General features: G+C 36.7%; 1 protein-coding gene across 2 annotated transcripts; it reads right to left on the bottom strand.

Annotated features, from left to right (window-relative positions):
• Window positions 1–366: 366 nt before the first annotated feature.
• Window positions 367–22,454, bottom strand: PEX1 (peroxisomal biogenesis factor 1). 2 transcript variants are annotated; one of them, XM_058808453.1, is made up of 24 exons: window positions 22,315–22,454; window positions 20,224–20,307; window positions 19,867–19,981; window positions 19,005–19,777; window positions 17,517–17,636; window positions 16,674–16,797; window positions 16,307–16,416; window positions 14,989–15,089; window positions 14,251–14,383; window positions 13,466–13,562; window positions 13,296–13,372; window positions 12,208–12,391; window positions 10,796–10,950; window positions 9,348–9,537; window positions 8,989–9,155; window positions 8,073–8,207; window positions 7,434–7,498; window positions 6,482–6,624; window positions 6,301–6,404; window positions 5,210–5,386; window positions 3,429–3,659; window positions 1,780–1,977; window positions 1,309–1,439; window positions 367–640 (listed from the first exon to the last, which is right to left on the bottom strand). In XM_058808453.1, the coding sequence occupies exons 1-24, from the start codon at window positions 22,405–22,407 to the stop codon at window positions 556–558; spliced, it is 3,792 nt and encodes a 1,263-aa protein (XP_058664436.1). In that variant the 5' UTR covers window positions 22,408–22,454; the 3' UTR covers window positions 367–555. The 2 variants fall into 2 exon arrangements, with proteins under 2 accessions (XP_058664436.1, XP_058664446.1); XM_058808463.1 differs by lacking the exon at window positions 13,296–13,372 and having other exon boundaries at window positions 12,208–12,378.
• Window positions 22,455–22,508: the final 54 nt, after the last annotated feature.

Below are 22,508 nucleotides of genomic sequence, written 5' to 3' on the forward strand. Positions count from 1 at the left end.
CTTCTGATTAACAAACAGTGGCAGAAAACAAGATGCAAGTACCTTGCTCTAGTTTTTCCTGCTATAGTTGTAAAAGTATATTCTGGAAATATTAGTCTAGTTGCCTGCTAATATACACATGAAGTACCACCTTTATCTATGAAGTACCACCTCTCCAAAGGTCCTTAGAGAATGGCTTTATAGACTATTTTAAAAAATATCCTCCATTAATATTACAGTCTATTTGACCAGATTCTATTTGTTGTGAGGGAGTAAGCAGGGACAGGAAATCATTGTTAGACTGTGTCAAGTAAATTGATAAAAAACTAAGTTTAAAAGTTTATATGATAAAGAAGTGGACAGAACATAACCAATGTTCTCAAAAAATTTAATATCAATCTAAAGGAGGACAATTTTCTTCAAAATAAAATGTGACATAATTTTACAGCATATTAGTTTAAAAGAAACTTATCTCCAACTGCTGCATTAATAAATCTATATGAATATAAATAATCTGATTTAATCACATCTGTCATTTCCAGTTACAGTTTAGCAATTATAAGCAAATACAAATCACTAAGCTAGAGTCATTTTTTGTCCTGGTCTGAATGTTGCACCAATCTGTACTTTCCTCTTCTTGGGATTCTGAAAATTATCATACCTGGAAATAAACAACAAAAAAAAGACATTAGCAAGTTCTTATGAAATGTGGGTTTTGTGTCTGCCTCTTCAGATGCATATTAATGCACCACAGAACTCCAGATGTTTAAGGAAATGAAAAGTACCTGTCTCCTCAGACCTGGGGACCTGGAGAGTTATCACCCACAAACCTAACTCAGAGAACTCTCTGCCCTGCTTCCCTTGGTTTTTTTCCCAACTTTTTGTCTCCAAGTCCAAGGAGACACATTCTCCCATTCAATATGTTTATACTTCTACAGATTATTGAGTTTCCCAAACAGAGCAGTTACAAAGACCACTACAGAGGGCCAAACTCCAGCCATATGAAAATACAAGGAGCTACTACTAAGTGGAAGCAGGAAAGACCTAGAACCTAAAGATCCTCTTTGCACTGTTATAGCTCTTAAGATAACATCAGGGGGTCCTGGTCTGTTATTTCTAGGTCTTACATGAATAATACAATTCACTGGTAAAATAGTTGCCCTTTCTCACTATGGAACTTAATACTTCTTAAAAAACTGCTGTCAAAAGCTATCAGCTATCTGCTGCCAGTCCCCACATTTATTTAAAACTATTGTGTTTCTGATGTACAAGGAATGGGGTAAGACCACATCTCCACTGAATTCAAAATTAAGAAAAAAAAATACTTACAGTTCAGTAAAATGCTTCCAGTCATCCTGACTAATGGATGGTCTCATTCCCTGCAGAGCGGTCATCAGGTGAGACTGGGCGATAGTCACAGTGGTCTTGGGAAGCACTGACTGATTAAGGGTGCTGTCCTCCTTGAAAAGAGCCATGAGCAGACAATGAAAAATTTCTACAGAAACACAGTGCCATCGATATCATTAGCTATGGAACCTCCCATTACATGTACAGACAAATGCATTAAAAAACAGTTACAACTTTCCCCCCTCCATATTAATAAATAACAGAAATAACTGTTGAATTACATGAATGCTAACATCTGGCTTATTTTCCTCAAATTAAGTATCACTTATCTTTGCTACTTTCATTACACAGTATTTAATATTATTGCAGAAATCATTTACTGAAATACCAAGAAGTGTGGAAAAACAACAGAAAAGCATTAAGACTAAATAATGATTTTTAAAAGTGCCATACTCCATTCTTGCTTCTGTAATTGGCCTTGCTAGCATTGATTTCTGTCCTCAGGTGCTCTGCTTGCTGCTCCTGGTTCTCCAGGGAGCCTTCTTGAGAAGCTGTTCTAAGCATTGCAGGCTGTGAGGATGCAACATCTCTCTGCGTGATGCTGGTGAAGTCGTAAGTCATGGAGTTCGGACCAGAAAAACACAAAGAGCTCTAAATTGATCACAAGAGGAAATACATTAACTCATTATGGACCCAAAGGAGCAACTCCATTATTAGGAATTAGCCTACAATTCAATATAAGCTTGCCTCCACTAGCAAAAAGAGTACTTTCTCTTTAAAATATATTACATATGAAATTTTTTTAACAGAAAGATTTAAGTTAATATGACAAAGGGTTTGGGCAAAGGCTATATTTGAAAATGAAGTGTTTCACATCTGGAAAATATGTAACTGTTTTTGTAATGGCCCATCTGAAAAAGAATAAAAGTCTGCAAAGTCCATTGCTTTAATTACTTAGGAAAATCAGTGGTTCTGAAATCTGGACGAGTAGTTTTGGAATTTAAATATTCATCACCTCCAAATTCCCTGTGCATTTGATAACTAAATCCCTTTCTAATTCAACAACTTCAAGAGGTCAAAGTCCTTGTGGGGAATCCTTGCTGAAGAATTTTCACAGTCAGAGGAAACTAAGTCTTTAAAGTTACATTAATCAAACACTATCACCCATAACGCAAGATAAAATACACCAAAGCACCTTCGCAGTCAGTAGTTCTCTAATGTCAAAGTTATTTTTGGCTTTAAGAATCAATGCAAGACAGTTTTGAAAACAAGAGACTAAGAACTTTGATTACTACTTGTAGTAACAGTTCTACAACAGATTGAAATTAATTTTGAAAAAGAGTTTCCTACAGATCACACACAAACTCTGAAATTGTGTGCTCACTGTAAGGAGCTCAGAGGCAGCACACCCTGTTTTGCTGACCTGCCAGCCAAGAGATAAGCTGATCACTGTGCAGGTGCTGGGCAGCCAACCTGCACATCCCTACCTGCAAACTGTCCAGAGAACTGCTGCTTTATGTGCAACATGATGCAACACCAGGAATTCTGGTTAAAGACAATGATAGATGTTAAGGTTTAGTTCTGTTCTTTTTCACAATTCCATGGTCTGACTATTCTATTAATGTACATTTTATTGGGAACCGAAGAAGGTTCATTGATTCTTGAGACTAACTTAACTCTTGAAAGCTAGGTCGTCACTCTTTAGTAATGAAACTAAGTTAAAGAAAAAACAAACAAACCAACCACCAAAAAGTCGCGAATTTATTTTATTGTTTGGAAGAACTTCGGAAGGGAACAAGCCATTTGACCAGAGAGTAAAATCTAACATGAATGCAATTTGCTTAATTATAGGGTATTAAGCAGTATTTTGTGATTTTGACTTTAAACTCCTGCAAGGTTGCAGAGAAGTCCATATTGTATTTTCTCAGATCATGTCCTTCCATCACCTTCCTCACTGTGGACTACTAAGTATAATCTGAAGACAGTCTGAAGGTCAAAGCAACACAATTGTATTTATAGACAGAACCAGGCAAACGGTATGTTTTTTCTGCTTCTCAACTAATAATACTTAGAAAATTCAAAACATTAAGTGAGTAATTTACCAATTCTGAAGGAGTTCCATTCCCCAGCTCTGATTCGTAAGAGCTTCCAAAATAAAGACGATACATGTTGGACCTCGGATCTTCAGGAAGCAAGTCAGACATATCTAAAGAAACAAGAGAGTGCTCTAGCCCTACTTCTCCATCTGTTGCTGAATCCTCTGAGCCACTGCTGTGGTTTAGAAAAACCATGGAAGAGAGACTGAAGTCACTATCAGAACTAGATCCAAAATCCTGTAACAAAAACCAGAACATTACAAGAGTTAACTCATAACAAACTATAATCAGAAATACATGAAAAGATTTGATATACAAATGAGTGCAAATGAGAGCATCAATTTACATTTGACTCTAGTAGTAATCTATCTTTCTCTAGGAGTATATTTCTAAATATTTTGCTGAGAAAATCTAATACATTTAAGAATTTTCTGTCTTCATGCTAGAAAAAAAGTTTCAGGAGGTAATTTTAAGGTTTTATTGTTTCCACTGCCTCACATTCTCAGTAAGAGCAAGCATTGGGAAACTTCATTCATGTGCTGTGTTGTAGAACTGCACCACTTCTGTCTCTACTTTACCTGCCAAGCAAATGAGTATCTTGTGTAAAATGCTCTAGGAGGCTGAAGTGAATCTACTTTTATAGCGCCTAACTGCTGTACTCGTTTTTAGTCTACAGCCGACTTTAAATGCTGATGTGGAAATCAGAACTGCTGCTTTAAACTGATGCCTGCAAACCTCTCTGATGGTCTCTATCAGTCAAAAATTTCTGAGTGCACTCTACCAAGCAAATGGATGTTATTTTTAAATTATACATGTATCACTGAAGTTCTAATATCTTCCTCCTGCACATCACTGGACTGCCTTGTGCTTTCTCTGGGGTGTGTGCACACCTCTCTGGACACCACTGCTTGAGACAACAATCTCTTCCTGTGATGGATAATCATGAGGTATCAACTACTTACTGATGCTACAAGTGAAGGGAGTGTTAGGGAAGATGCTCTCAATACTAAAGAGTCACATCCTCAGAGCCCAATTGCTTGGTAACAGCTAGGGTAAAAAGAATTCAAGAGGGTCTCCTTCACTGTGCACCCCTGACCCAACCCTTCCCTTTGGCCACACAGTAGTGGAGGCCATGCCTGCTCCTTTCCAGCTAGAACCAGAGGACAGGCATTAAAAACATGAACACAGAACACAGGTGGCTGAACAGAGGCTAAGAGAGGGAGGATCTGCCAGTGAGTCACATGAGAGATACAAACCAAGGGTGGAACCCTGTACTTTGGAAGTTCAAGTACTAGCTGGTACCTGCAAGATGAGGCAGAGTTGGCCATTTCAGTATTGCCATCCTCTTGCCACTTCTCTTCTGACCTCAGTCAAACCCAATCTGCTGGAACAACTCCCCAAAATCCACAAATTTCCCATTTCCTCCATCATCTAAAATGTGCCATCTCAAAACTGAATTTGCTATCTGCTCCTAAGAAATTCAGTGCGGGATCCCTCCTGTCAATCCCTCCTCACAACAGTGATGAACACATTTGGGCTTACATATATCTATTTAACAATAAATACCTATCATTAAATGAGAACAACCTTGTGTTTAAGAAGTATTTAAACCAATTCATTACATTATTCTTGTATTTTTCTGCAAACATTTTAAAATGTTAATCCTCTGTATAAAAATATAAGAAAATATAATTTAGCTAAAAATTCCCATTGATACAATTAACTCTTTCAAACATATCAATATAAAAATAAACCGGAGAGATTTCTTTTATATTAGTTTTATTTACCTGTGTTAAACCTAAATTTAAATTGGTATGGATTGCCTCTAATTGGGCATTGTACAATAAAGCTTTTAGGTCGGCCCCGGTGAACTGTTCTGTTTTTGCTGCCACATCCTGAAAGTCCACATCATTTGCCAAAGACAAGGAATGACTGAGAGCTTTTAAGATTTCATAGCGTGAATTCTGAAAAAAAAGGAAAAAAATGTCAGTAAAGCAACCTGTTATTTTCCTTGTCCTGACTGCTAGATGGTGCTTTGGCCCTGTCACAGCCACTTCCTCTCTGAGGGAGGAAGGATCTTTTTTCAAGAAGATACTGCCTTAATACTAGAAAGATACTAGAATGCAGTACACAGAGAATATGTTTCTCTAATGTTTTGAGTCAATATCTAGGATTTTATATCTGAAATATATAAAAATATGAAGGTGAGCTGTGCTCCTCATATGTCCTTTTGTAAAGAAAAGTATGATGAAAGTGAAATGCTTCTGTTTATCTGAATGATCTTACTCTAAACCAGAACTTTAAAACAGAAAAAAGGGAGAAAAAAGGGAAAAAAAAGAAAAAAAGAAAAAAAGAAACAAAAAAGAAGGCACAGGATGATCATATGTGTTTTGGAATGAAATGATGTGGTGGTATTTATCAAATGTATGAACTAATCTGGAAATAAGTAGCATTAATGTTTTCTCATAAAATGTGGAATCAGGGATACACATTGTACAACCTCTGAGGACTGGCTATGGTTTAAGCAAATGGCAAATCCACTGGATTCATACTTCAAAGTAAGGTGGAGAACATTATACACACTACACTGTATCCAGTTTCTTTCTGCAAATTATTTCTCTATTTTTCAATTTTTTTTTTAAATCAGCTAGATCCACAGGATATGATTTGATCCAGAAGACTGTGGTAAACAGCCTTTCTTTCCCTAGTTTTATGTGAACACACTGACACTAAAATCAGTGAATTTATTCTGTTGTATAACTGGAGCTGGGAAATCAGCTTTTTCCAAGTTTGAAATGCTACTACATATAAAGAAAAGGAGAATAAAACCCATTAGTCTGGTTTTTTCCTTGCCTCTCATGTGGAATTGTTTCCTCACCTGATCAGGAGGTGGACAGTACAGGCATTTATCCAGTCGACCTGGCCTTAACAAAGCAGGGTCAATCAAATCCGGGCGACTGGTAGCAGCTAGCACATAAACTCCTTAGAAAAGTGCAGAAAAATGCCATTAATATCTGCTTAATTTCTGCATGAAAAGGAGCACACAGGTGAATTGGTACCTTGCAGGCCTTCCACACCATCTAACTGAGTCAACAGCTGGTTAACCACTCTGTCAGTGACTCCTGTGTTGTCATGGCCTCGGCGAGGAGCAATAGAATCGAACTCATCAAAGAAAACAATACAAGGCTTAGCTGCCTGAGCTCTAAAAGGAAAAAAAATGAGCAATAGTTATTTTTCTGTTAAAGTTTCATTCACTGGTAGAATTGCTTAGAAATATTGAAGGTAATTGCTTTTTGCTTCAGAGAACAGTTGTATTTAATGATAGAATAGAAAATCTGCTTTTTGTAAAATTTAGGAAGTTCTGAAAACTGGGCTGCAATAGAATCACTGCTCATTTTTATGACATACTTAGCACTCACTTTATCATTTCTAAGTGCTCAACTGTCATATTAATATACATGAAAGCTCTAAAATTCAATCACTGCAGATGAGTTCTTGGCTTACAGACAGCTAACAAAAAGACTGCTACATGATAAGTTGAGAAGCAGAGGCTATGTAGGATATGTTGGAATCAGGGAGCACTGAGGGCCAGTAAGAGCACATCTGTAAAAAAGAACTACTGGCATGGAGGACTTCAATACCAAGTTTAATATGACCCTAGGTATTGAGTGTGCATTACTACATGGAGTACAGTCAACTGTACTGTCTTCTGGAAACATCTGAAAGAATTTCAGGATGTGTTTTCCAAGATAACTCTATGATGTGAACCAATGCACTGTAGCTGGAGAGAACTGGGAGTTCACCTTCAAAAGCACATTCCTCACTGTGCAGAAAATGGGCAGTTCTTTAACAATGATGGCCAGGTTGAACCTGCCAAGACACACCCATCTGGTTCAGCACAACTGATTATTTCAGATGCTTTTATGACCTGATGCCTCCTCAGACAACAAAATTATTTCTTTCTGCTTCAACAAGTGAAATGTATAGCTCACAAATCTTTACAAAACAAACCTGTTAAATATATCTCGAACTGCTTGTTCACTTGCTCCAATGTATTTGCTGAGCAGTTCTGGTCCCTAAAAAGATATAATCAGAAAACAATACTCATGACATGTTTCTTAGTTTTAATTTGTAATCCAACATCAGCATATACTTTGTGTACTAGACTGAATTTTCTTGCAACCAAGACAGTGTCATCTCTGAACAGAAGAGCCAAGGGGTCTAGATAATCCAGAAGAATTTGTCAAGCATTTCAACTTATTTAAAAGTAATTTCCATTGTTGTACCGTAACAGAACATGTGTTACATTATCTCAAGGCAAAGGTTTATACTGTATTTAAAAATGTTTAAAATATATTGCTCAATTTCATTGTCCAGTAGAATAAAAATCTGGGATTTTTTTACAAAAAAAACGAGAAACTAAGAACACCTAATTAAATTTTATAATTCTGCCTAATGAATAAGTATACAAAAAAAAAAAATCTCAGTAATAAAACCGTGAAGTTCCAGGAATCAGATATCCAGAGACTCACTTATATGTTACTTGCTAACTGTGGTATTTTGCCCTCACAAGCACACAGTTTCAGGTATTATGTAAAGTTATTTAACTCAGTTAATAAAATGAATCAATTAAGCTTAAACTGTTGCTACCTTGATGCTGATGAAATTCATTCCACTCTCTCTTGCAACTACTCCTGCCAACAGTGTTTTTCCTGTTCCAGGTGCTCCGTACAGCAAAACTCCTGATCTCTGCCGTATGGGCAGGTTTGCAAATAATTCTGGATACTGGAAAAGAGTTTCAATGTGATATATTTTAAAATAAGCAAGTATTCTGTAATGTAATGTAACATCATTGGCCAGTGATGATTTTTGTCTAAACAGAATGCATCTGATTTATTATATCCCCAGTATTATCCCAAGAGCTCATTTGGACTGCTTTTAGTTTACCTGGGGCTGAACTGGATTCCTAGGTGTAACAGGTACCTAAAATACAAACAAGTGGGATTTTCTACCAAGCAAAACAGGTCAGAATAGGGATGGACTAGAGCTTTACATTCTCCATACTAGCAGCTCTAAATTTCTATTTTAATTACTGAATGATATGATCAAATACACCATTCAGTCATTTCTCTGAAGAGTCAATGCTCAGCGGCTCATCTCAACATTCAAGTTTTAAGCAAGGCAGAAAGGCCAAAGTAAAATGAGACTGATGGATTGGCATTCATCTGAAAGAAAATACTCCTCTAGCAAAAGCACTGTAGAAACCAGCTGGAAATGTTGTCTTTACAGAGCCCAATCACAAGCCCTGCAAGCAAGTATGGCAATACTCCAATACTGTAGAGCAACACTTGCTCTGTAGTAAAGCTCTGCCATTGTCTTTTCTATCTGGAAGAGAGAAGGGGAAGGAGAAAGTGTTTTCCAGTAGCTGAAGACAGTTGAAGATTGGAAAGCTACAAAATCATGCCCGTCATCTTTCTATCCAACACTTTCCAAACCTTAAAAAATAATTCTTCCCTACTAACATTACGTGCAAAATTCAAGTAACTAATTTAAAGGAACTTAGTACCTTTACAGGTAACAGGATGGTATCCCTGAGCATTTGCTTCACATCTTTTAAGCCACCAATCCTGTCCCAGCCAAGATCTTTAGGTTTATGAAGGTTGACATTTCTCAGAGCTAATGGAGTAAAATCTTTTAGAGCTGTCTGAAAATCCACAGTTGACAGGTTCAATGCTGCTTTAAAAAAACAAAGAAAAAAAAAAATCCTGAAAAAACCCCAAACAAACAGGCTGCCAGTAACAAACTCCTTACAATATGCAACAATTAAAGAAACATTAAACATAAAATATAAAACCTGGGGGCTTCTTTCTGCATTCTGGAAAACAGAAGTAAGACTATGAAGTAAGAGATTTGTTGCCAACATACCACCATTATCTGATGCATTCTGGTTAGAAGCACAGGTATGAATGGCACGATCCACCAGCATAGTAAAATCTCTAGCAACAAAACCTTCTGTTTCCTTTGCAATACACTGGAGGTCAAGATCAGAGAAGTCCTTTGGATCAGAATTCAGTTTCTTCTTTATTATGGAATACAGCACTTCATATCTTTGCTTCTGAAAAACAGAATTGTGCAGGAAATGTGTATTGAGTTTACTATATGGAGTTTTTTTATTGAGTTTTTTATTGAGTTTTTATATGGAGGTCAGGAATTTAAAGAGTAAACAGGTATGACTTTCTAAAATTTCCTTAAATATTTGCACAACACCGACCCTTTAAATAACCAAACCTAAGAAATATAAACAAATGCTAGTGCTTCAGGTGCACTTCAATAAATTCACCCATTTTATAACTATAAATATTCACCTCACCAGAGCTACTTTAAATTCAACATTAATAATGAAACATCCCTCCCTCCTCAGATTCTACTGTTTTACATCCTTTTTTTCTGTTTCACGGGAAAAAGAATATTTTTATTTTTGACAGCATGAGCAAAGAATATGTTTGAGATACAATATATTGTGCTAGATAAAAAAACTTCAAATAACATGGTATCTTTTTGGTATCTTTTGAGATCTTGACTCATCCTTATTTCAGTATTAGCATTGAAAACAATAAAAGCAGACTTGCAGGAAGTGGAAGGAAGTTAAACTGCATCTAACACAGCATCCCCTCCTCAGTGGCTTTTAACAGCTGGCCTGTGACTGAAGACACACAGACAGGAACAACTCAGGCTAAATACAAATGAGTCATTAGGGGATGAGGGTTTCAAAGTATCTGCTTTCTCCTGCATGAAAGTTAATACTTTTCATTCTTCTCTTTATCCAGTTTTTTTTAAACTAGACTATGTTCAAAATGAGAGGAATAGTATTAATATGGAAACAAACCTAAATCTGTCCCATCAAATTAACATTTAGTTTTAATAACAATTTTAAAATGCATGTGCTAGGGACATCCTTATTTCACTGAGCTGTGAAAAACCACACATTTAACTTCATATCTCTAACTTGATGACTTACATGTTTTACAAAGCTGCTCCTTCAGCATCCCCTTGGAGGTAACAAGGAGACGTGCATATCTCACCTGTGTTAGACAACCTGACTTGCCTCATGTTGAACTGAAACATCCTCTGAATACACCCTTCTCTTACCACTGAAGAGTGGGGCCAACTCTGAGCTTTTACTGGATTACTCTTTTTTTAACTTTATAATGACAGATTCTGAGGTACTTAAGTATCACGAAAGAACTTCTAAGATTTCCAGATTTTTTTTCTCATCTTCAGACGTAACCTACTATTTTTGCAGCTGTTCCAGCATCATACTTGAGGCTTCTGGGAAGGCAAACATCATTTTAAGCATTTTTATTTGAATTTACCTGATCTGGAGATTGGATACATTTGAAGCACTGAAATACATGAGTTCCTTGTGCTGAAACCAGGGAAGGATGAAGGGAATGTTCAGATTGACTCGTGGCAATTAATGCAATCAAACTCCCCATGGAAATAACTTCTTTCATCAGATCTTTCAAAACTAAACACAGAAGAAATTGCTCCATGAATTGCAAAAGAACAAAAATAACCCTAACCTGGAGAGCAGCATTAGTACAACAAAATACAACAGCTTTGTAACATATTATTTTTATTCCCATGTTTACAGTTGTTTTTTAAACAAAAAAATAAAAAAGAAAAAGTGATTCTCTCTAGGACAGCACATTCCATTAAGAAAATGCCATCAGAAGTGCTTTTAAAAAGCTGATTTTGTAATGTCACTGATGGTATCTACTTTTGTGTGCTATTACTCCCTCCATGCAAACAAAAAAAAAAAGTTATAGGAAAAAAACCCAGATCTTAAGCCTAGAAAATAAGCACTCCAAGAGAAAGGTATTACATAAAAGTAAAAAAAAAATTAAGGATGCAAGGTAGATGATCAAGAAAAAAATCTTTAAAACTCTAAAGCTCTGTTGTATGCATTACACCTTTAAGCAAAAGTAATAAGAAAACCAAACAATTCTGCATGTAACTTAGCACATTTTTTAGGAAGAAATTATAGTAAGATTTTCTGAATTTCAGAAGTATTTCAGTAAAAATTATTCTAACTCCCTCAAACTGAGCTAAGAAATGGAAGGCTATGGGTTTATTAATCTTGGTTATTTAGATTTAATTTGCAACTCAGCATTGCCTAGACTTTCAGGAATAAAAGGGAACCATATACAGGATGTCAAACTACAACTGATCATCTTGTTTTTAACATTTGTGATTTGTTACATTGTAAAACAGGACAGAAGTTCTACAATGTATACTAAATAGGATGATAAAGAAGGTACTCATCTAAAATGAGCTGGTTCTCAACATCAGTAAGTATCAAATTGATATATCACTGTAATTATAAATAACAATTATGGAAAACAAAAAATTGATTTATCAGAAATGATCAGTTAAAGGTTTAGCTGCAGTTTGTACTCAACTGCAACTATCTGGCTGTATAAGTAATAAAAAAAGGAACAGAGAAGCCTCAAGCACTGGCAGCGGTACTGACAACAGGCATTACCAGCAGCAGTGGTGGATGCCCATTGGCAAGGACTACCCCAAGATCCAGAGTGCATTATTTTGATTCAGCTAGGGATCAACAAATGCCTGCATTCCATAATTTGTGAGTCTCTGCCTGAATATCACATGGTCCAGAGGCAATAATGATACAGACAGAATTGTTCAGGTAGGACAGTACAACTCAAGTGGTAAGAAATTCTAACTTGCATTATATTTCTATCTAGACAAAGGTAGAACATACCATAAGCAAGTCTATTGCTCTGAACAGTTTCAGGGCTGTTCTCATGCTCGGGTGTAGAAGGTACTCCGACAATATGATCAAGATCATCCATCAGAAGAATGGATGGTTGTCTCCATGCTGCCTCTAAAAAAGCTTCTTCCACATGTTTCCTTATGTTTACTAATCTTTTTCCTAAAACAAAATACTATTAGAATGACACAAAATATCAGGAAAAAAATCAGTGACTACATCTTGCTCACAATGTTTTATTTTGTCTATTCTGACTCCACATCTATAAATCCAGATACCAAGATTAAACCAGAATCAACAATCACTAAAGAAAAGAGTCCAAACCTTCAATCAAAAAAGTACTAGAAGGCTCCACACAAGCTAAAATGAAATTAATCATCTTTTACTAACCACTATAGAAGCCTACAAATCTAATTTCCAGACAGTCAAAGCCAGAGAAGTATCAGCAGCATTCTAAAATAGCTACTAAAGAATCCTGCAACTGGAAGAATTTTCCAGAGCAAAGGACCTAGCTCATCATCAATCTTTCCCCTTTTCTCTGGTGCAAGGAGCTCCAGCTTAAGTAGTGATTTAAGCAAAAAGAGTAAGTGAGGAAATATAAGGGCTCTGTAAGAAAACAGTTGAGTATTTTCTGCCCTTGTAACAGCAAGACTATTTAGAAAAGCCAGTGAAATGCAAGAGCAGAAAAATGCCTCCTTTGTGCTCTTCCATCTTTGCGTAAAATAATTATTTTGAACTCACAAAGCCTAAGGAGCCATCTCATCATCTCTAATCATGAGTATTAGATGCCTAATGCCAAACACACTAGGTTAGTAAATATGCCACCATAAATCAGGTTTCAGTTGGTCATTTGATCCGTCTTTGGTGCCTGTGTTATCCTCTCACTGAGTACGGGTATCCTTTAACACTAATGGTTTGTTAACAAAACATTTGCTCCAGCTAGCACAGCCGATAAAACACAGTTCAATTTTTGCAACTTCTTCCTATTTTGTAATAATTAGAAATGAGCATGGCAAGCATGGTTTGAATTGCCGGTGGTATGTGGGACAGAAACTGATGGTAATGTGAAATAAACTTACAGTAGCTGTATTTTCATCAGACTGTTGAAGATAGTAATTGTGGGGCATCAAACATCCTTGTGAAAACAGCAAAAATGCTAAAAAAATGATTCAGACCAAATATAGTAACTTCATGACTGTGTCTCTAGTGTACAGCAAAAATTTGAGATTAAAATAAACTATTGTCATACCTCTTAAAGCTTTACAATCAATTACTTCTACATGAGCATCCAGTCTAGTGAAAGCTTCCTTGCAGATGGCCTTTGCTAATGTTGACTTTCCACTTCCCTACAAAAATAAATGTGAGCTAAAGTAAATTGACAGAGGCAATGTGTTTCTGTGTTCTCGTCACAGTATGCACCAGTCAACAAGCTGGGGAAGCTGTACACACACTTATTATTCCTCAGTAAAAGTAGTATGTATTCTGTCTCTGCATCACTTGGTAGGGACCAAAGCCCTAGAGTGAAACAAAGAAATTCAGAGTGGATACATCCAGTACAGTGTTCTGATTCCACTGAGCTCAGTGTTAAGACATCTGCTAGGCTCAGTGGCATATGGTATTAAATGGATCACTGTAAGAGGCAACAGCAAAATACCAGTACCAACCCCACTGCCATTTTATGTTAGAATACAAGAGAAAATATATGCTTATTTTTCTTCAAATAATTCAAAGACAAGAGGTGCTTATCATACTATAAACACAAAGTAGATTAATCCCCTATTAAAACTGCATTGGTACCAATCTTCAAAACCTATGTGTGTATATATATACACACACACATACGTTTGAAGATTGCACAGTGTGTGTGTGAGATAACACTTTACTGAATTATCTCTGTTCAGTTCACTGCTCTTTTTTTCAGCTTGCTCTTTATTCCTCAGAACAAAGCATCTTCAGTGCAAAGTATCAAAGAAAACTTTTGCAACCCTGGAAAACAACGTGCAAGGGTTTGCAGGTGAAAGCAGAAGTGAGTACCTTTCCTCCTGTGAGAAGCACCCCTCCACTTCGCAGTCCCACAGCATTAGCAGCCAGCTTTTGGGATAAAGGACGCCCCAGAAGACTGTGGCTTATGTGTTCAAATAAAGATGTGCCTAATTTTTCCACTCCTCTGCAGGGGAAAGGAAACAGTAAATGGCCTACGGTAGCATCACTGCACACTCTGTAGGCAGAAAAGCTTGCACCATGGGGGAGTTAGAATGCTGACAGACTACTCTCACTTGCCTTTCCCAGCACTGACAGCACGCTATCACAACACTCCAAGCCTCTCATGTCTCCTCTGCCCCATCCCTTCACATTTGCTACACTGTACCGCTGTTTTCCCTTGTACTTATGACCACAGCACTCCGCATTTCCCCCCTCAGATGATGATTGCAACAAAACTTTTAGGAACTACAGTTCTCTGAGACCCTTACTATTAAATGTAGCTGAACAAGTAAACAGGTGGAAGTTACTGGAGGGCATGCATTGGCAGACTGCAACTTAAAATTTTTGTATATTTGAACACCCCAGCTAAAACTACCCCACTGTCCCTTGCTGCTACGTAGAAGTCTGTTCATACTACTTAGAACAACAAAAACTGACACAAGCCAAAAGATGCACAGCTTTGCTTAGATCTGGCATAGTTTCCAAGAAATCTGCTTTTCAACCAATGCTATTTTTTTCTAATTCTCATTCCCATTCCCTCCCATGTTTTTTCCTACAAAAATGTCTCACCCTAAATCACTTAGTTTGTGGTATGGAAGGTTCTTGTCTCTATCAGGCACAGGTGGCTGCTTGTCATCGTCAGCTTTTGTACTTAGAGAATGTAAAAGAACCTAAAAAAAAGGAGAGTTATGACTTTAGATGAAATATAACTACAGAAGAAGGCTATGGAGTGACCAGCCATTTCTGGACTTGTGCAAAGATAACACTGCATGTATGCTTTGCTGTGCCTGAAAGAAAGGTGCATTGTTGAAATGGAAGAGATACAACTACTTTCAAAACACAATCTAGTGTTGACAGTAATTTAATAATGTAAGATTAGATTTTGGGCCAAGTGCTGTTTATAACAGACTGTGCAGCCCACTATCTCTTTCCCTACCTGCAGCTCCTCCCTGTCCTGCTGGCAGGAGAGCTGATGAGGCAGAATAGTGAACCTGATCAGGAATCTGACTGGATGAAAAGTAACTTGACAAAGCACCTGGCATGAATTTTTCCATCTTGTTCATGAGGGAGCTAGCATGGAAAGCTGGGCAGGCAAAGAGGGGTTGCAGAGGTTCACAGGTAAGAACAGGCTAGTAGGAGATGTTGACATAGCTATTAAGAAATGCATTTTGCTCTTTTCATCTTAGTTCCAGTCACTTGAACAATTTCTAGAAGCCTTTTTATAGTTTAGTACTAGTAAAAGAAGGTTCATTTTATTATTTTTTAACAGCAATTCTAAATTTGGCAGGCAAGTTCTATTCTAACCTGCCAAAAAACACTTTCAATTCTCCACTAAAATTCACTGTATGTTTAAAAATTAAGAAAACATTATCCTACTCCTATAATCATAACCCTGAAATAATGGGCAGTGGATCAACTGGAATTACTAATGGAAGCAGTAATTCTCATATTAAATAGAAATATTTATTCTCCTGAGAAATGAAATATGGAAGAAGCAGAAGGCACACAAACTATACCAGAGAAAAGGCAGGCTGACTGTGGTAGGTGAATTACCAAGGGAGAGAACAACTATGTATAAGGATGGTACATATACAAGTAAGTGTAAGGATGTTCTAACATGGACAGCACTGACTCTCCTCTCTTCTAACTGATTTTTCTGAGAGTTTGATGTACAAACTCTTATGACACTCAGTGACAAGCATAGCATGCCTGGAATTTCAGCAGGCCCTCAAGCTACAAAATGACATAGAGGATGCAGATATAACTTTATGAATAGACCGACATTATTTACTTTAAAAGGGAAACTGAAATATATACAAAATGCAATACATTTTAAACAAGTAGAACAATTTAAATTACTTGATACCTGATACTATGTGATATTTACTTGTATATTTGTCTTTTGCAGCAAACTGGGACTCAGTATAAAAATATTCTCAGATTTATTTTCTTCAATGTGCATGGGATGCGCTGCACTAAGGACAAATTCCTCTATTCCTGTAAAAACACAATGAACAACTATTAAAACTCCAAATACATTAAGTTTTTGTTCCTCACAAGATAAGACAGATTAGAATATTGCTATAATAGAATCAAAAATGAAAGACTAAAAAAGATTAATCATTATTAAGGGGTAACTCAAGCTTACACTTTCAGTATGAAGAGGTATCAGTTATGTTAAAAGGTGTACATAGAAATTAACTGGCATACTGGCTAAGTAAATTCCACAGTAGACTGGACAGAATTATCCTTGCCTTCTTTAGCAGACAGATGTATACAGTCTGTGCTTGTCATTATCCATGGGTGATCATCAGTAGTGGAATCCTGCAGCCAAGAACTGAATGCACATTTAACATCATCTTCATGTATATCTTTATGCTAAATAGGAAAATGGAAGAAGGTAAATAAAACAAAACCAGGTGTTCGTAAGTAAAAATGTTTTCTTCCAATGCATGAGGCATTTGTTTCTCTTATGGCAGCAGAGAGATGGAAGAAGTAAGAGTTTTATTCATTTAGAAAACACCATTTTGCCAGCAAACACCATTTCTATCAACTGCTCTAGGGAAAACATCTGTGCAGCTCCTGCTATGGCCACAGCAGAGTATTAGACCACCTCTAAAGACTTTTCCTTCAGAACACTGATATGAGGGCAACAAAAACCTTCTATTTTTGTTTTACTTATCTGCCTTCCCAGATCCAAGGGCACTGCTCAGACCCCCGGTCTGAAGACATGCACTGATATTGGCCTGAGACTTATCTCAGGTGCTCACTACACCCCTCTCTTTCTCATATACCCTTTCCCTATAAAAAAAACCCTGTTTACAGTACATTAATCAAAATACAAATACCAGGTAAGCTCTGTTTAAGTAGACCATAGCAATCTATTAACTTAAATTTACATAGTCAAAAGAAAAAACAAGAAATTATACCCCCTGAAAAATCCTTTGGAATTATTTCTATAGAGAACATTATCTAACAAATTAGAACAAATAAACACAATGCCCTCCTTCCCACTCCCCCCCCCCCCAGTTTGACCAGAGCAACATTATCAGTTTCCCAATATATGCACAAGTATGTGACCAGTAATATCAACTCACTAAGTTCTGTTTGGGTTGCAGCGTAAGAGATACAGGAATTTTAGGAATAGATTCAACTGACTTAATTCGGACTGTTGAATGTATTTCGATATGTAGTTTTTTCCTCAGACCATCGGCAATCTGAAATATTTAAAATAGAAGCAAAAAAAAAGCATTAGAAAGTAAGCTAGTTATAACATTGCATATATAATACTACATCAACTTCTTCACTAATCGAACCTCAAGAGAATTAAGAAGGAATTTATAACATTGATAGTGATATCCAAATCTTACTCTTACATGCACACTTCTAGTTACCTTTTGTCCTATTTGCGAAAGTGCTCAGAACAGCTGACCTTCTACTAACTTAATAAACTTAAAAGCTCAGAAAAGGAGTAGAAGAAATTCTTAGAACATTGCAAGAATGCTCTTAGTATAGGAGAAAAACAACAATTTAATTTCATTTGCTGATTAAAATTATTTCACGCGGGTAGGTAAATATACACAGACCATTACGAGACCAAAACTAAGAACCCCTGCAGCAGAGAGACAGAAAATGCAGCCTCCCTAAATCATACTAGTCAGTTGGTCCTTTTAAAGAAACACCTTTTCGATCTGTTATTTTAAAACTTATACCAATTTGAAAACATGTAATAAATATTTCTTAACTGTGAGAGACTTTATGATAGCTGGCATTTGGAAAATTGTTATGTCTGTCAAAAGATTTCACAGCAAAGACCACTGCAGGCTCTTGTTCTCATTCTTAATACAGCAATGAGTGAATGGTGAGAATTATATTATGTCAAAATAGTCAAATGGTGATTTGGAGCACATTTGGTTTGTTTTTGTTGATCCCACTTGTGCTTCCAGGAAAGAAAGAACAGGCAGTAGTTCTATCAGAACAAGCTGAAACATCAGTGTCTCCATACCCGGACTTGTGCCACCTGGCAAAATGACATATGAAAACTAGAACAGTTTAAATATACAAGCTGGTTATTGGATATTCATCTTCAATATGTATTTTAAAGACTGTATAAAAGGACTCATAAATATTATGCAGCACTAGGATACACCATCCCATTACTTTACACTTTGATGACCCCTAGGTCAATGCACATTTCAAAGAGTTAACTGATGAAGAGTCTCATAATAAAGGACTGAATGTATGTAAATAGGTACTCTCACTTTCTCATTAGTACAATGGCTACCTGCAGGTTGTGAAGAAAGCATATATCCCTTCAGAAACGCTGAAGCCTTTTCCTCATTCGGTGTAAAAATACTAAGTGTGCAAAAACCCAGAGCACACTGTACATCTTGGAGCATGATGGTAAGTTATGTAGTCCAGAATGAGTACAAAGCACAGCTCTAGCAAACAGTATTTGGTTCTAGAAAACTCAAGAGATTAACACAAAGCCTACAGCCCAACACCACAGGTTAAGTAGCCAGTTCACAACTCCCCAATAGAAAATACTACCCAAATATAAAATAATATGGTGTGCTCAAACTGACCCAAACTCTTCCAACATGCAGGGCTCCCCCATCATGGCCATACTCTATGACACTCTTTAGGTCTTCAAATCCATTCCAAACGATTTGAACAACAGATCCCTCACTGGATGCTTCGCCGCTAATAGAATTAGAAGGGTTTTTGTCTTGTGTACTAGTCAAATGATTTTGCTTTTCAAGTGGCAGATTTTGTTTTGCTTCTTGATGACGCTGTCTTGGGGAAAGCAGCTCGTTAATTTTCCCATAAGATACTACAGGATTTGGATCCAAATCAACGTATTCTAAATTCCATGGAAAAATGTGAACAGCATTGCATTTCAGAAATTCATGAGTGGTGGATACATTCTGTACGCTGGGAGGCTGGGACTGACACACTCTAAAAATGGAATCCATGTGAATCATGTTCAGCAGCTTGTCTTTGAAGACGCTCATTTTATCGTTATCACATGAAGTCTTCTGTTTCTGCTCAGATGTATTAGAGAAAATGTTCCCTATGAAATTCCATATATTTGGGAGAACATTTGAGCCAAACGTCATGTTTGCATCAGTCTGACTCTGTTCAAGGGCTCCAGGCTTTAAGTAAGGCTGTTTGGCAAAAGGATCCTTTAATGTTTCTTCTTGTTCCATGTTATTTTTCACAAAATTTTTGAGCAAGATGTCACTTTCTGTGGCAGGTGTGCTGGTGATATTCTCCTCAGGTCCGTGTGTTTTGGGACATACCAGAAGCTCCGTGCATGGCTCTAATCTCCCATATGGGGCTGGTGGCACAAGTGTACCTAAGTATGAGCAAAAGATGCCAATGAATGCATCTACCCCTGCAAAGCAGCTTCCTGGAGGCGCCCCGGGAGCCTTGAGCGCTGCTTACCGATTCTGATGTAAACATGGGTGTGCTGCTCAACCCAGACAGGAAAGATGGCTCCTGGAAACACCACTCGAATCTGGTCCAGAAGGTGGCTTTCAAGGGAGGAAGCGTGCAGCTCCTGGGGAAAAGCGACACCATTATAAATTAAATACTGCATATCTTTTTAACATTTGTTTGAAGAAAAAACCCGTACGTCTCTTTTCAATACACATATTTGAAATATAAAATACAACTAAACTCTACCACATTTAGTATTTCCTTAGAGGTGAAGGGAATGGGGCACTGTGCAAAAAACTGCTTGAGTCAGAATCTCTGTCATCTGTAAGACAAGAACATGAACAATGGAAGGGGTTTTATTACCAGAATTTCCCAATCATCTGCTGTGAGTGGTTCCACTTCTACTTGCTGACAGGAGGACACATGGGAACAGGGTTCAAGAAAAACCTGGCAAAAGTAACACCAAAATATTTAACTCCTTTTTTTTTATATAAAAGCTCCATCTTTATTTCAACTAGAAAATTGACATCTCCTTCACTGTATGTTTTCACTACTTGGAACACCATCCTAATGACACCAGGTAATTCATAAGCAGATGAATGCTCAATGGATGGGAAATGGATCCCAATAGGCTCAGAGACATCAATAAGCAATGAATATTAAAAACATCTGGAGTTTATCAGGTGATAACAAACAATCCATTTTTAATACACCTTGATCACATCACCATCTTTCCATTTTTAAATCTTTATTTTTAAGTCCCCAGGATTTTATGAAATTGAAAAATTAATTCACTTGCACATAAATTTAGAACCAGCTGTAAATAAGGGAAAAAGTACAATGGAAAAGCAAGCCCAGCTCCTAAATGAATGGATGAATGGTTTCATAGGAAGCAGCCCCATCTCCATAGAATAGTTTTAATATCATGTGAATCAGGAGGAATGGTAAAAGCTCTTGTGGCTTAGGTCTTTCAGAATGCTTTAAATATAGACTTCAAAAGTCAGTTTTTGACAAAGGTTTCATATGACAAAAAAAAACTCCACAAAAGCAATTTGCAAACAACATCTTGCAATTAATTTTCAAAGAAATGTCACTAATTTTTTTCCTGAGATAAAACTAGTAACCTCTCCTTTGAGAAAATTACGTCAGGTCACCTTTTGTAAAAGTAACCATCTGTTTTGAAATCCTCTATGTCCTTAGCTTGAAGCAATAATTGAGAGGAATATCTTTCCCCCAGCACAGCAAAAATAAGATCATACAGCAAACATGTAACTCCTGAATCCAAAACTATGGTGAAACTTATTAATCATGTATTTATTCGATTGTACAGATGATTATTCCCAGCAATACCTGGGTGAGGTTTTCTTAGGTTTCCTTTGTCAATTGTTTTCCTGTTGAAGGCTATTAGTTGCTAGAAATAAAAAGGGTAGATGCCTGGCTTCTCAACTACTAAATTGGAAATTTATGCAGACAGACACATAATTTCTAGAGAAAATATGTTTAAAAAGTAAACAAAGTAAGATAATACATGCTCTGAGGCATGCTCTTTGATGTCTTCTATGATGTTGAACAAAATTTTGTACACAAGAGAATAGGCAAATATGAATACACTGCACAATGATACTGTGTAAGGCAGTATTTTTTTATTCTTGTTTGCTTAAGTGTCTACCTAGTAATAGAAAAAAATCTTTTGATTTAGCGATTTTAGTAGTCCCATGTCAGAAAACTCTGCCTCTTGGGCATCTCTAACTTCTGTCAATGAAAGAGTCATTTATGAGAAGTTTAACAGAGTGTTCAGGAGTAAGAGATGAATGTACAAAGAGTAGAGAGACAGAGATAGGGAGATAGATGGGATAGATAGATAGATAGATACATAGATAGATAGATAGATAGATAGATAGATAGATAGATAGATAGATAGATAGATGGGATAGATAGATAGATAGATAGATAGATAGATAGATAGATAGATAGATAGATAGATATGCATAAGAGGTGAATACAGTTATTCAAAGAGAAAGGGATATATGGTGAAGGGGTAAAAAAGGGATGAAAATTTAAACCCTAATAAGTTAAAGAAGAATATGCAGCAAGTCAATAGCTACTTTACAATTACAGGAGTCCAAACCAAATATTCCCATTCCAAATTTTTCAATTGCTTAAAAGTGTATTTTCTTAAAATTAATGTCACTGAAGATAGTTGTTACAGCCCTGCAAAGACATACCCATAAGCCTATCCTAACACTGTTTAGGCAAATGTTAATGGTTTAATGAGCCAATCTTTTCATGTTCGAGACATTTTGTGATAGTTAACTTTTCTCATGAGCAGAGGTAAATGAAGAAACTGTCTAAATACACAAAACAAGGTCTTAGCTAACTCATGCAGCATTACCTTTTCACTTATCTTCCAATATACTCTTTATTTAAATAGAAAACAAAGGTAGCATTTCAAACCTGCTCTCCATCTGTGATGCCAAGTTTCTCTGCCAAATGTCTGTTAATCTCTGCATTATTTTCACTCTGGCGACCTCGATGCCTGGTTTCCATCCAGCTCAAAAATATTGGCTGATGACCACAGGATATTTTCACAGCTTGGCCCTATGAGTTTTAAGGAAAGAAAATAAATTGATATAAAACCAGCTAAGTGA

This window comes from Ammospiza caudacuta, chromosome 1, assembly GCF_027887145.1.
Source record: "Ammospiza caudacuta isolate bAmmCau1 chromosome 1, bAmmCau1.pri, whole genome shotgun sequence".
Lineage (NCBI taxonomy): Eukaryota > Metazoa > Chordata > Aves > Passeriformes > Passerellidae > Ammospiza > Ammospiza caudacuta.